Source organism: Phascolarctos cinereus, unplaced genomic scaffold, assembly GCF_003287225.1.
Source record: "Phascolarctos cinereus isolate Bilbo 61053 unplaced genomic scaffold, phaCin_HiC Scaffold_5;HRSCAF=322, whole genome shotgun sequence".
NCBI classification, from domain to species: Eukaryota; Metazoa; Chordata; class Mammalia; order Diprotodontia; family Phascolarctidae; genus Phascolarctos; species Phascolarctos cinereus.
In genome coordinates, this window is record NW_027555958.1 from 437,961,533 (window position 1) to 437,975,605 (window position 14,073).

The 14,073-nt window shown below is 42.2% G+C and overlaps 1 protein-coding gene across 2 annotated transcripts in view; it reads left to right on the plus strand.

Moving 5' to 3' along the window:
* Positions 1 to 1,487: 1,487 nt before the first annotated feature.
* Positions 1,488 to 14,073, plus strand: part of SH3GLB1 (SH3 domain containing GRB2 like, endophilin B1) — a 48,901-nt gene continuing 36,315 nt past the window's right edge. Inside the window, exon 1 of one of the 2 annotated variants that reach the window (XM_020988753.2) lies at positions 1,488 to 1,630. In XM_020988753.2, coding sequence (XP_020844412.1) covers positions 1,568 to 1,630 — 63 coding nt within the window. In that variant the 5' untranslated portion in view covers positions 1,488 to 1,567. The remainder of the gene's footprint in view (positions 1,631 to 14,073) is intronic. The other variant, XM_078156555.1, reaches the window with a different exon arrangement.

A 14,073-nucleotide genomic window follows, 5' to 3' on the forward strand; every position in this document is an offset into this window, starting at 1 on the left:
CTGATTTGGGCACCTCTTCAGTTATGATTGGGTCCAGCTACCGTATCTCTACACAGATAACTACAAAATCTAAAAAGCATCCTCCATTTCCCTCTGAAGCACCAGTCCTGCATCTCCAACTGTCTGCTGGACATCTCAAGTTCAACACACAACTCCATGTTTCCTCTTAAATTGACCCCTTTCTGACTCCCCTATTTCTGCTGAGGCACCACCATCCTCCCACCCAGGTTCAAACCCTTAGTCGTTTCGGACCCTCTTCCCTCCCTCCCACCATTTTCAATGAGCTGCCAAGTCTTGTCAATCGGACCTCCCAAATGCCTTTTCCATCCACGCTACCACCACCCTAATTCAGGCCCCCGTCAGCCTGGCGCACTCTGCTGCAGTAGTTTCCCAATTGTACTCCAGTAGTCTCGGCTGGTTCCATCTGGAAAGTCTAGGTCTAATCATTTCGCTCCCCCATTCACACACGGCGGCTGCCGGTGGTTCCCAGTCTCTAGGGCGTCCTTTCCAAATCTGGCTTCCACATCTCTCAGTTTAACCTAATTAGTCACTGCCCGCGGGGCTCCTAGCCTAGCTGGCCTCGTGTCTCAGGCTAGTACAACCCCACAGTCATCTATGGGGGTGTCTATGGGATGGTGAGGGGAGCCCACCCCACCCCCGAGTCATCGGCCCCCCGGGAGCGGGACATGTGGGCACAGGGGAGAGCGTCAGCCTCCAAATCCCTCACCCCAGCCCTCCCCCACAAAGAGCCACGTTCCTCCTCCGCCTCCGAGCCCTCCCGGGCCCCGCCCCGCCCACAACCTTAGCTCCTCCTTCCCTCCGCTCTCCGTAGACTAGGTTCCGCCCCCTCCTCTACTCCCTGCCCCCGTCCGCTCCCCTCTCCTCCCTTCCCCTTTTTCCCCCCCGTCCCCTCCTCCTCTCCCAATCCTTACCCTCTCCTTCCCCTTCTCTTTCTTCCCTTTCCTCTTCCACCCCTCCCCTCCCCTTCTTCCCTCTTTCCCCTCCTTCTCTCTCCCTCAGAGAGCTAGGCCCCGCCCCCTCCTCTCCCCACCCCTCGCTTCCTTGCCGCCCCCGCCAGCCTCCGGTGCTCTTTCCCAGTCTCTCTCCAAGTCCTTCCCTCTCTTTCCTCACTTCCCCTCCCCACATCCCCAAGCTAGGCCCCGCCCCGTCCACCGCTCCTCCCTCCCTTCTCTCTCCCCTCCGCTTCCCTCCTTTTCTTCCCTTTGCGGGCTAAGCCCCGCCTTTTCCTCTCCTCCTTCCTCTCTCCCTCCCCCCCTCCTTCCTTTTCTCCTCCTCAGCAGGCTAGGCCTCGCCCCCGCCACTGCTCCTTCCGCCTTCTCTCCTTTCGCTCCCTCCTCCTCCCCTTCTGGCCCCTCCCCTCCTCCTCAAGCTAGGCCCCGCCCCCGGCCGCCCCGCCCTCTCCTCTCCTCTCCTCTCCCCTCCCTCCTCTACTCTGCTGTCCCGGCCGGGCCCCGCCCCCTCCTCCCGGGCTCCTCATCCCGTTTCCTCAGAGGCGGCGGCGGCGGCAGCGGCAGCTCTGCCCGGCTCCGGCTCCGGCTCCAGCATCATGGACTTCAACGTGAAGAAGCTGGCGGCGGACGCGGGCACCTTCCTCAGCCGCGCGGTGCAGGTAGAGCACGGGCTGGGCCGGGGCGGGCGGACGGGCGGGACGAAGGCCGAGGCCCGCGGCGGCCCGTTCCCCGAGGCCCCGCCTCCCGCCGCTGACAGCCGGGCCCGGCCGCGCCGGGGTGGGACGGTAACGGAAGGAGCCGCGGCCTCGCCCTCTTCCTCTCCCCGCGGGCCGCGGGAGCCGGGGAGGAGCGAGGCCCGAGCCGGGGCCTGACCCCCTGACCTCCCTGGCCCACGGAGGCCCCCGCCAGGAGGCGCGTGAGACGGGCGGGTCCCGGACCCGGAGCCTCCGGGCTGAGGCGGCCCCCTTGGGGTGCGCCCCCCGAGGACCCCGGGGACCGGCCCGTGGCTTGTGACCGCGCGTCCCCAACTCGTCACTTCTCCGGGCGCCGAGCTGGAGACGAGCTAGGGGGTGTGCCCCGGGGCTGGCTCCGTGCCCCCCACCGGGCGCTGCCCCCCTCCCCCAGCACCGCGCCCCCCCCCAGCTCCCTAGGACCTGACTGGCCCGCCTCCAGTCCTGGGGCTCGGCCGGTACTTACCTGGGAGGGATTCTTTTCTCTTTGCAGAGGGATCCCAACTTAAGGTCCTTGAACTTCTGAGAAGATCTGTCTTAGGGCTCTTTCAGTATAACTGGTCTCCTTTGTTATGCTGCATGTCTTTTTCTGCATTTAAAAAAAAAAACCAAAACATTTTTCAGAAGAGGGGTCCACGACTAAAAGACCCCAGCCCTGTTTCAAAGTTTTTCGCCGGAACGTTTTTTTTAAACAGGGAATAGGTGAAGTGGGCTAGCCAGCGGGAGAGGTGTCACAAGCAGGAGGAGTGAGCTAACTTCTTTATCCGGATCCTAGACTTAGAGCTGGAGGGGGCCCTAGAGGCCATCCAGGCCAACGCCCTCGTTTTGCCGACGGGGAAACCGACCAGGTCTCACAGCTGGTATTAGCCGCGGAGTCGGGATTCACTTAGAAAACCTTTGCTCTTTCTCTTATACTGTGCTGTTGAAGAAGTGTCGAGCTGGAACGTTCTTGGAAACCATGTAACACCAAAGTTTTAAAGATCTACCACTGTGTGAAAAAATTACACTTAAAAAATGAGTACACTCTAGGTTCCAAAGCCTACCGGGGCAGCTGCCATAATTGCTCCCTTAAATACCTTAAAAAAATTTTTTTATTGCCATCAGATTTATGTTGTGATTCTTGACAATATTTTAAAACCATATCACCTTGAGTTTTAGTGACAGTAGCTTCTTTTTAAAAATTAGCCACAGTTTAACAGGTCACAATTTGAGATTGAGTTTTTTTGGTTGCGTAAATTTTCTGTGTTCATGTTTACAACCAGAAGTGATTGAGGACTTGGAGTAAATAAATTTAAATTTATGGTGCTTGATCATTTTCTCTTAATTCTTCTTAGTGCTGGCCATTTTATGAACCAGTGAACTGATTTCCTTGATCATGTTTTGTTTTGATCTTGTGTAATAGCTATAATTCCCCTTCTTTAGAGGATACTTGATAATAGTCTAGTTCTTCCAACGTGTATTCTTATGTTCCTAAAACAGGATGCCAATAGAATTATTTATACATTTGTTTATGTTGTCTGATTTGAGTTATTTAATTAGTCTTTCTGGGATTAGAACCTTATAATTTAACTGAGAAATTCACATTTTCTATTTAGGCCACTAAAATGTTGCCTATAATAACTGTACGTCTGTTAAAAGCAGGAGACTTCTTCTGACCCATCAAATTTCAGTTGGAATTTTACTCATTGTTTCTTGGAAGTTTACCTGATAATAGGTCAGTGACTAGTCAAATTTATTCTTCATTCAAATCAGCAAATGTTAATTAAGCATTGATTATGTGGTAGTCACTGGAGATATAAAGGGTAAAAAAGACAGGTTTTATCCTCAAGAAACTTTATATTCTACTGGTTTGAAAGATGTGACTGGTGCGTACATAATGATTATAGATAAAGTCGGGTAAGGAACCAGATCTTGGGATGGAAGAGTGGAGCTAGAATAGACAGTTGGATATGTGGTCCTACCTCCTTATTTTACAGATCAGAAAGGAGCCCAGCAGAGGTTAAATGCCTTGCCCAAAGACATAAAGGAAGTAACTGGCAAAGACCTAAGTCTTCTGACACTTTTCCTTGTAAGAATACATGGCCTCAACATGCAAGAAAATTAGAGAAGAAAAGGAATACTTTTCCACAGGCAGGCAAGAATCAAGGAGAGTTTCAGGCTGTATTTTAGGTATTAAAAAGGTTTGACTAACTGGAAGCTTTCTTCAATAAACCAGAATTCCAAGTGCCCACTAGGTCAATTTGTACATTGGCCAAACCTCTAACTGCCAAATGCAGTTTTGATCTCTGTCTATATTTAACAGTGTCTTTCTCCATATACTCAGTTCCAGTTGGAGTGACTTGGTTTGATATGTTTGCATAGAGTGCTAGCCTAAGGAGACACAACTGGAATTTAATATCCTAACTTCAGAAGACAGACTTAGTAAAAAGTCTAGAAATTTTGACAGAATGCCTTTAAAGAAGTAGTGATTCTAAAGAAAGTAGGAAAAGAGCTTTTGTAAGCTTTATTTATATATACTCAAGTTTATTTTACCTGTCACTGATACCATTCTATAACAATAACTTGGATTTACGTTTTTAGGAATAATTTTTAAAGTATTATACTACATCAATATAAAGAGTTCAAAAACTTTTAATATAACTGGATCCATTCTTTTAAGAATAAAACTTAGCACTTTCCGGAGTTAAAAGATCTTGGGACCATACCTCATGTAAGACTGAGAATACTGTGCTTGATTGTTTAGACAAAACAGTGCTTTGTGAAGCTTATTTCAGTTACAGCGCTTAGTAACTGAGATCTCATTCTACACTTTATTGACATCAATAATCACAGCAAGTCATAGAATCATAGATTTGGAGTCGTATTGGACCTTAGAGTTCATCTAGCCTGTAATGATGTACAAAGTCTAATGAGTTGCAATTAAAGCTTGAAAACTGTATCAGGCTAGATAAATTATAAAAACAGTAGTAAGGAAAACAAATCTCCATCTATCTAAATATTAAGAATTTTCCATTAAAGTCAAATAATATCTCTTAGTATTGGTAAGAATAAGCAACAAACCAGAATTTGTAAGGAGCCCAAATTCCTTATTTCTCCCACTATCTGGTATGTGTTTTTAAGTCCTAGAAAAAAAATCTGGCAGCTAGGTGGCACAGTGGATAGAACACTGGGCTTGGAATCAGGAGGACCCGAGTTCAACGCTGACTAGCTATGTGACTCAGGGCAAGTCACTCAACCCCAATTGCCTCACAAAAACGAAAAGTACCATCTCTTCCATAAATTTGTTCCTGACCACACTAGGCCGAAGTACTCTATCCTTCCTGTGAACATTATTATTCATATCATCAGTTTATTGATGCAAACTTGAAATCTTTTCTGTCATCTTGAACTATCAGTTAAAGCTCTTATAAGATTAATATCAAAAATGGGTCTTGTCTTTCTTTGTTTCTGCTATAATACTGAGAAGAATGCCTTGTAATAGTCATTCGTTGTCAGAATTTTCATTTTAAAACTATATCAGGAGGCCAGATGTGGTGGCTCATGCTACTGGGAAGGCTGAGGCGAGGGGATCACTTAAGATTGGGGGTCTGAGTTGTAGTAGGATTAAACTGATCAGGTGTCAGCACTAGGCAGCCTGGACAAGAAAACAAGCAGGTCAAAGCTTGTGTGCTTATCAGCAGTGAGAAGGCTCCTCTGCTTCCAGTCTGGGCAAGATTAGAAAACCTAGTTTCCCAACCTTCCCACCACCACAAAAAAGGCAGGATAGCAAAAGGATCTGTGTTCTGCACCCTCATTTCTTGGACTGATTGCCTTCAAGATTTCACTCATACCACCTTCTATATGAACCCTTTCCTGATTTTCCTCTTTCTCTCCCCTGCTCGTCAGTGCCCTCTCTCCTCAAACTACCTTGTATTCATTTTTTAAATTTGATTTTTATTTTATTTTCTCTCAATTACATATAAACAAAATTTTTTAACATTCTTTTTTTATTTTGATTTCCAAATTCTCCCTCTGTTCCTTGAGCGAGCAAACAATTTTATATAGATTGTACATGTGTAATCGTACAGAACATTTCGTATATTAACTATGTTGCAAAAGAAAACACTTTGCATTCATTTTTATATATTCTTTATATACTTCTATGTACATCTTGTCTCCCTCATTAGAATGTAAGCTCCTTGAGGATGGGTATCATTTCATTTTTGTCTTTATTCCTAGGGCTTGATATACGGTAGGCAGTTAATGTTGATTGATTTACTTGTGTGCAGTATTTCAGAAAAAAAATTGTTGTGCATTGTGAACTGATCCAACCGTTTTGGAGAGCAATTTGGAACTATGCCCAAAAGGTTATAAAAATGTGTTTACCCTTTAACCCTGTACTAGCACTTCTAGGACTGTGTACCAAAAGATCATAAAAATTGGAAAAGGACCCACATATGCAAAAATATTTATAGCAGCTTTTTCTGTGGTGGCAAAGAATTGGAAATTGAGGGGATGCCCATCAATTGGGGAATGGCTGAACAAGTTGTGGTATATGAATGTAATGGAATACTACTGTCCCATAAGAAATGATGAGCAGGCAGACTTCAGAAAAACCTGGAAAGACTTGTATGGACTGATGCTCTGTGAAGGGAGCAGAACCAGGAGAACATTGTACACAGTAACAGCCACATTGTGCAGTGACTAACTTTGAAAGACTTAACTCTTCTCAGCAATGCAAGGATCTAAGACATTTCCAAAAGTCTCATAATGGAAAATGCTGCCCACATCCAGAGAAAGAACTATGGAGTCTGAAAGCAGATTGAAGCATACTATTTGCTCTTTTTTTTCTTCTGTTTTTGTTTTGTTTTGTCATTCTTGTGATTCCTCTTATTGGTTCTAATTCTTTTTACAATATGACTAATGTGAAATTATATTTAATAGGAATGTATATGTAGAGCCTATATCAGATTGCATGCTGTCTTGGGGAAGGAGGAGGAGAAAATTTAAAGCTCAAAAGCTTGTGGAAGTGAATGGTGAAAACTAAAAATTAATTAATTAATTAAAAATATTTGTTAGATCTCTACTACACACTACATTCTGGAGTCAAACAACTTTATGTACAAATTCCCTTTGAAAGAAATAGGGCTTTCCATGATCAAGAATTTAAGAAGCATGATCTTGGTATTTAATGTGAGTTTTGATTCTCTGTTGGTCTGTTTAGAATGACTTTATTTCTTCTCTCCTTTTGCCAAGTACTTTCCCTTTCCTCTTTCAAGCCTCCTTGAGGACCCTTCTTTTAGAGATTATAATATTAGCAACTTTTCCATTCCCTTCCCATTCTTATATATAAAGCACATCATGGATAAAATACATACGGTATAAATAACACTTAACCTGTTTAGTGTTTCACATATTTTTGTGTTGGGATATCTGGAGTTAATTACTGATTGGGCAAAGTCATATAGGCTCAATATCATACTATATGCTTCCAGTTTTGTATGTGGTTGTTCCTTAATTAACACAAGATACTTAATTTTCTGCTAATTTCTTAAAAGGACCAGAATTAACGTGTATAAGAATCTTGCTTCTTACATTTGCCTTCTGAAAGCCTCATGGTTTTTTTTATTATGCTTAATCTTGATATTTTATACCAAAGTAATTAGAAAAAGTCCAGAGAGAAAATTTCTTACCCAATTTTTGTTCTGCAACTGTACTTTCCTTAGAATAGGGAATTTCCAATCTACTGAATAGGGAATGGGGAAGAATAGGGAAAGCCCTCTACTGGTGCAGATCTTCATTTTCTAATTTTACCGAGTTCCCTGGGGCACTGGCAGGTTAAATGATTTGCCCAGTATTATTATCAAATTAGTACGTATCAGTGAGAACTTGTATCTAGTTCTTCCTGTAAGTCTTCCATGTGCAGGCCCATCTTTATTCATTAAGCCATCCCTTAATGTGCTTTAAAGTGGTGACAGGAATAGAGGATTTATTAAATGCTTATGCTGTGTGCTAGGGTACAACGTGCTAATCAAACAAGGCAGTTCCCACCCTGAAGGAGTTTATGGTCTACCTGGGAGTGGTTGGATGGGCCTGTGAAAAGGAGCTACTGGATAGGAAGTTGAGATATAGAGAGGGTGAGGAGAGGAGCCCTGGAGCTGAAGTGAAGTGAGTGTGGCCTAAACACCACATGAAATAAACAAATTTCTAATTGTCATTTTAAATACTACTTTATACTGTATCCACAATAAAAAATGTGCTGGAAATTATGAAACTTCCATTCCAGTTCAACTATTTATATGTTGCTTAAACACTGATTTGTTAGTTTAAAAATTAATGTATCAAGTTATTTGAATAGGAAAACAGAAATCTAGATAATATGAAGATAAAGACCTGGGTTGCCAAGATGGGCTATAACCGGCCTATACAACCTGCGGCCTGTGGCTCGCTTGTGACATGCCAAAAGATTTTGGGCAGTCCATGAAAAATGTAGAGGAAAACATCCTCTGTTTTTTGCAGGCTACCTGAAATCCTTTGGTGGGCTGCAGGTTGTGCAGGCCTGGGCTAAAAGAAAAGTAACATAGAGAATCATATATGTTTAATACCTGCCTAATTATGAGATTAGAAATCTTTCTGATTCTCTAATAGTAAGTGATATCAGAATTTTCATAGTACCCATCCTCTAACAAACTTGAATTCTTTCAAAAGATTGCTTTTCCCTCATGGAATGGGTAGTTAGTGTTCCCTCCTTCATTAACTGTATTTCTCGCTGAAGTTATATATTTTATTTTCTCATGGCCCTGTGTGAAGCAGGGAGTAGGATAAGTGTATTCAGTCTCATGGTCTATCTAGTGGGCCACACACTATATATGGTTGGCCAGGACCAAAAAATTTTAGGTGCTTTTTATCTTTATGATGTGTTTAAATTTTAAAAAGAACATCTCTATCTGACTTTTCCTGTGCTCTGAAAAAGTCTCTTCATTCCCTTTTCCTTCTTTTTCTACTCTTTCTAGCCATTGTAGTTGGTATACTGCTAAAGCAACATTTCATTTAGAACAGTTTGTGTGGAGGAATAAATCAGAATGCTGCTTTTACCTAATCACTTTATCCTCTTTCACTATAGTCGTGAAATAACAACAGGAAACATAAATTTCAGTTTAATTCTTGGTACTTTTATATTCATGTTTTTGTAAGTGTGGTAGTTCATTCCACCAGTGCAGTCAGTCAGTAAACATTCATTAAGTGCTTTCTGTTTGCTTTAATGCCATTCTTTCACCTGTGTCTTTCACATTATTTTATAGATAATCCACCTAACTCTCTGAGGGCCTTTACCTGGCTCCTGGGATGTTTCTGGGCTCACATTGTAGCAGTTGGGCTGTCCACCTCTCATTTTTGTTGTGTGAAGAGAACGACATGACCAAGTTACCTCCTTTTCTCTTCATACCTGTTGTTGATGCCTTGAATGTCACTTCTGGTCATTATTGGTAATGCAAGTCGTAGTTGGTAATGTGCTGCAATCTCCTTGGGCCAGCTCTGTGTCTTTCCATTGCCTTTGGGTCCCCATAACTTTTAATTCTTAAGAGATTTCATATATCTTTGCTTTATAGCCTCACAGGAAGAAAATCTTTAAGTAATCAGAAGAGTGGGTTTTTTTTTTCAGAATGAGTAGATTAGGGTGAAATGCAGCTAAGGCAGGTGGCGTGTTGAATAAATCTTGTGTTACTTACATTTAGTTTAGATATCAGGCACTAAATATACACCAAAAGCTGAGTCTGTAATTGAATTGAAATAAGATGAGACTGTTTTAGATACGGAAGAGATGGTGGGGTTTATCTAGTCTACTTATTGACTTTATAGAGGAGGAAACAGAACCAAGGAGGTGAAGTAGTTGCCCAGAGCCATCCAGGAAGTGGCAGAACCAGAGCCCCACCCCAGGATCACTTTTCACAATACAACACTTCTGACTGCAGAGTTTGTAATGTTTTCCACAAACCCACACTGATTGAACAAAAGTTCAACTTTCTTTTTCACTTCATTAGTTCTTTGATCTCACCATGTGGGCTACTTGCTCCCTGCAAACAGTAAATTGTAGTACTTCTACTTGTCTTCATCCTGTGCTGCTCATGTCCAAGTCTTCAGGTACCCAATGTGCTGGGACGTTTTAACTTAATTGCAGTTTGTGTGGGGTGTACACCTGTTGCTTCTCATTCCATGACCAGACTGCCTCCTTTTCTTTGACTTAGACTGCATAGGTGTATTGTTCCTGTTTTAGAGTACTCAATAGTCTATTTATGGCTACAGTGTCACTTTCCATTGCCCTTTCAGTGATCATAATTATGTGAACCTTTGAATAATGTAATCTCCCTGATTCATAGCCATATAACTGTACCAAAAAATTGGTTTGAAAAAAATGGGAGTTTGTTTCGGGAAGAAGCTTGGAATCATTGACAGTGCTGCAGTTGAAGTCATTTTCTTATTTGTACTCAATTCTGGGCCCAGTTCATTGGACCCAACTTATAGTCCATCTTTATTCAAGGTAACATGTACTGACAGACTAGCACCTCTAGTACATGGACTTGCCGAGCACTTTTCAGAGCTGCTCATCCCTGTGTGTACTTGGCACTCAGCTCTCACCTGTGGATCCAAGAAGCTTTAATATGCACAGCAGCCACACCCAGTAAACCATTTTGGCAGATGGTTAAACCAGGTTTAGGGTAATTGACCAGCCTCAAACCCATCAGTGAGTTAGGGGGATATCTATGTGAAGATGTGGTGGAATGGGTAAATGAGAACAGTTTGTTCCAGGGGCCATGCAGGTGGCTGAAGCAGGGGCTGTGGGGTGCTTAGAATTTGTTGGGACATTGAGGTTACCAAGGTCATCCATTGCATCCTGGGTCATCATTCGTCCTCTTGACTTTTGTCTTGCCATTTTCTTTTATGACTGGAAGAGAGAGTGAGGCTGACAAGTTTGTGCAACTCTGCCTCGCTTAAGTCTATTTCAGGCACAAGTCAAGACATCACCCTGTGATCACTGGCCCTGTACAAAAATGAATGACAAAACAATTGATAGACAACCTCTGTGGGCTGTTCATGCAGTTAAATATCATATTCTGGGCAAGAGACTTTATCATCCACTAGGTATGTACTGTTTGGATAGTTAGGCCACTTCTTAGTGATTCTAAATGTCATTTAGGAGGCTCTGGACTGTTTCAGAACTTGCAGTCAATGAAATATTTATAAACAAGCATCTGGAGGACTTTACTTTCTATAAGGAATGCCTCTTATGGGCTCTGCATTGGAAAGCCTTCCTGGCAGTGACAAGCACCTTAGATAAATATCTCACTTGTTTTATGCCCCATATGATACAAGTAATTGATGAATCACTCCACAGTATTATCTCTGTATCTGTTAAGGAATCCTTTATGATTTTATAGTACGTGTAGAAAATACCTTGTTGGAAAAGAGCTATAAGACTGTATTTTGCTCTACTAAATCAAATACTTTTTGATAGCCAAATAGCGGGATCTTGTATTTTCTGCAGTCATTAAAAGGAGGTTTAATGACTTGGGGAAAAAAATTGAACTGATTAATGGAAAATCCTCTTGTTTTCTGTGGCCCAAAACAGTTGTTAAAGCAAGAGGTTTTTGTTTTGTTTTTGTCAAAGTTTGCCATTTAGAGAATGTTGGATTGGTTTTTTTATGACCTTGATTTAATTTAGTATCATTGTATATTAAAACAAGAATGCTAGACAGACATGATATATGAATTTAGTTGAACACAAAAGATAAATTGGCAGAGATAGGAGGGCAGGTGATTACTTTACAGAAGGGGTCACCATGGAATCCTTTTAAGTAGTGACCTCCCCCAGGACATTTAAAATAGGCTTCAGTTTATTTAAAAAAAGAAAACAATTTAAAATCATAGATTCTCCCAGCTAGAAAGGCACCTTAAAGGTCATCTAGTTCAGTTTCCTATTCAGTTCAAGAAAATGAGATTGCTGGGTTAAACTGTTAGCCCTTCCTGAATATAACCATTTAAAATCAACCACATATTTTTTGACTTAACAGGATACTTTCATTTCCTAAACACATACAGTCTATAGAAGAGATTGTATACATCATAATAAAGATGAGTTGTTTTGATTTCAAAATGTTTATTTCTAAAATGATTTTTACATATACAAATTTAAAAGATTTGGATGTAGTCCCATATATAAGAAAATATTCATAGCAACACTTTTGTGGTAGGGGAAAAGAGGTGGATGCCCATAAATTGGGAGTGGATGACACAATCACAGGTTTAGAGATGGAAGGGACCTTAGAGGTCATCTAGTCCACCTCTGTAACCCAGAGAGGATTAACAATTTTCCCAATATCACTCAGGTACCACAGGTCAAAACAAGAATGCAGACCAGAATCCTGACTTCAAATCCACCCCCTCTTTCCACTGTACCACATTACCTCCCTGTGGATGAATACATAGGATATATGAATAATGGAATGTTAGTGTGCTGTAAGATAACAAATATGAGGGATTTAGAGGCATGTGAGAAGACTTGTATAAACTGATGTAGAACCAGGAAAACAATATAAATCATGACTACAGTAGTTTCTTTATCAAAGCCTGTTTTCCTACCAATTAATTTTTGTAAAAAATGAGTCTGCGGAGCAACCAATGAACATTTTGATCAGATGGGGGAAAAAAAAGGCGCAAATACAACTGGTAAGGTAGATTGGAGATATTGTAGAGGGCCTTGAAATACAGAGATAAGTTTGTATTTTAGTCTCAAGTCATTGAGGAGCCATTCCCTAATGTCCTCTCTCAACTAGAAGGTGAGCTCCTTAAAAGTCTCATTCTTTTATTTGTATCCCAAGTGTTTGACAGTACTAAATGCTTAATAATGCTTTTCCTTTCTGTTCTATTCCATTCCACTAAAAGCTTTTGAAGAGCAGGCTGCATGATCAGACCTGTGTGCTCCAGTCTAGTACTCCATTGGATTTTTTTATTCATGTGGATATTGCCTCCAGTAATACTGATTATAACTTGTCCGTGCCTGCCAACACTATGGCGCTCATCTTTGCCCTCCTCCCTATAATGTCAGCATTGGATGTCCATCCGACATGCTGAATGCCTTCCTCAAATTTTCTTGACGTTGCAAGGCTCCCAGGGGAGCTTGAATGGGCCACTGCTTATCCTCTGCTCCACCATGTGATCATCTGATATTTCCTAATGAGAAGTAACTTGGACCTCCTTTCTCCTCTGCTTCCTCTCATTTCTTTGTGATGGGTCAAAGCCTTGCCACGACCACCATGCGTTCTCTCTTACCCTTGGAGTGAACCTCACCATCAGTTCTTGTATAAAAGGACCATTGTTTTGGTAGCTACGTGAAGAATAGGTTGTAGAAGAGAGAGCTGAAGGTAGGAAGACTATGGAGAACTTTACTGCAGAAACCTAAGCCTGAATGGCCTGGGCAATAGCAAGGAGAGCCATGAGGCTAGAGGGATGCAGGTGGTACTATAGGGACAGAACTAATGAGACTTGGCAATTAGTTAGAGACAGGAAGAATCTAAGATCACTCCGATGTTTTAAGACAGGGTTATTTGGATAGGAATTCCCTAAACAGAAATAGGGAAGTTGGGAGGAAGAGAATATCAGACAGTTAAGATAAGCCCATTTTGGGAAAAGTTAAGGACTTCCAACAGATTCTTGGCAATGTGGTATTAGATTGGGTTTTGTGGATAAGGGATGTTGAAGCTGTGACTTAAAAAATGGCTATAATTTTGACAACTGAAGATGGTGGGGATAAGAGAGAGAGGGTGATGTATGTTTATATTCCAGGTAGAGGGCCCCAAGGTGAATGGAGCGCCTGGCCTGGAGTCAGGAAGGCTTATTTTCTTGAGTTGGAATTTGGCCTCAGACACTAGCTGTGTGACCTTGAGCAAGTCACTTATTTGTTTCAGTTTCCTCATCTGTCAAATAAGCTACAGAAGGAAATGGCAAACCGCTGCAGTGTCTTTGCCAAGAAAAACCCAAAAGGGGTCGCAGAGAGTCGGGCTCACCTGAAACGACTAAACAACAGAGGGGATAACATAAGCAAAAATGTGGAAATAGGAAAGCATGTGGGTATATTTTGGGATATAGCAAGATATATATGACCAATGACTCATGTGACCAGTGACTTGTCAGGCAATAAACATTTACTAAGCAGCTTTACTATGTTCCAGGCATACAAAGAGAGGCAAAAGACAGTCCCTGTCCTCAAAGAACTCAAAATCTGATGGAGGGACAACAGGTAAACACATATGTACAGACAAGCCCTATACAGGATAAATAAGAAAGAATTAATGAGAAAAGACACTAAAATAATAATAGCTAATATGTATATAGCACTT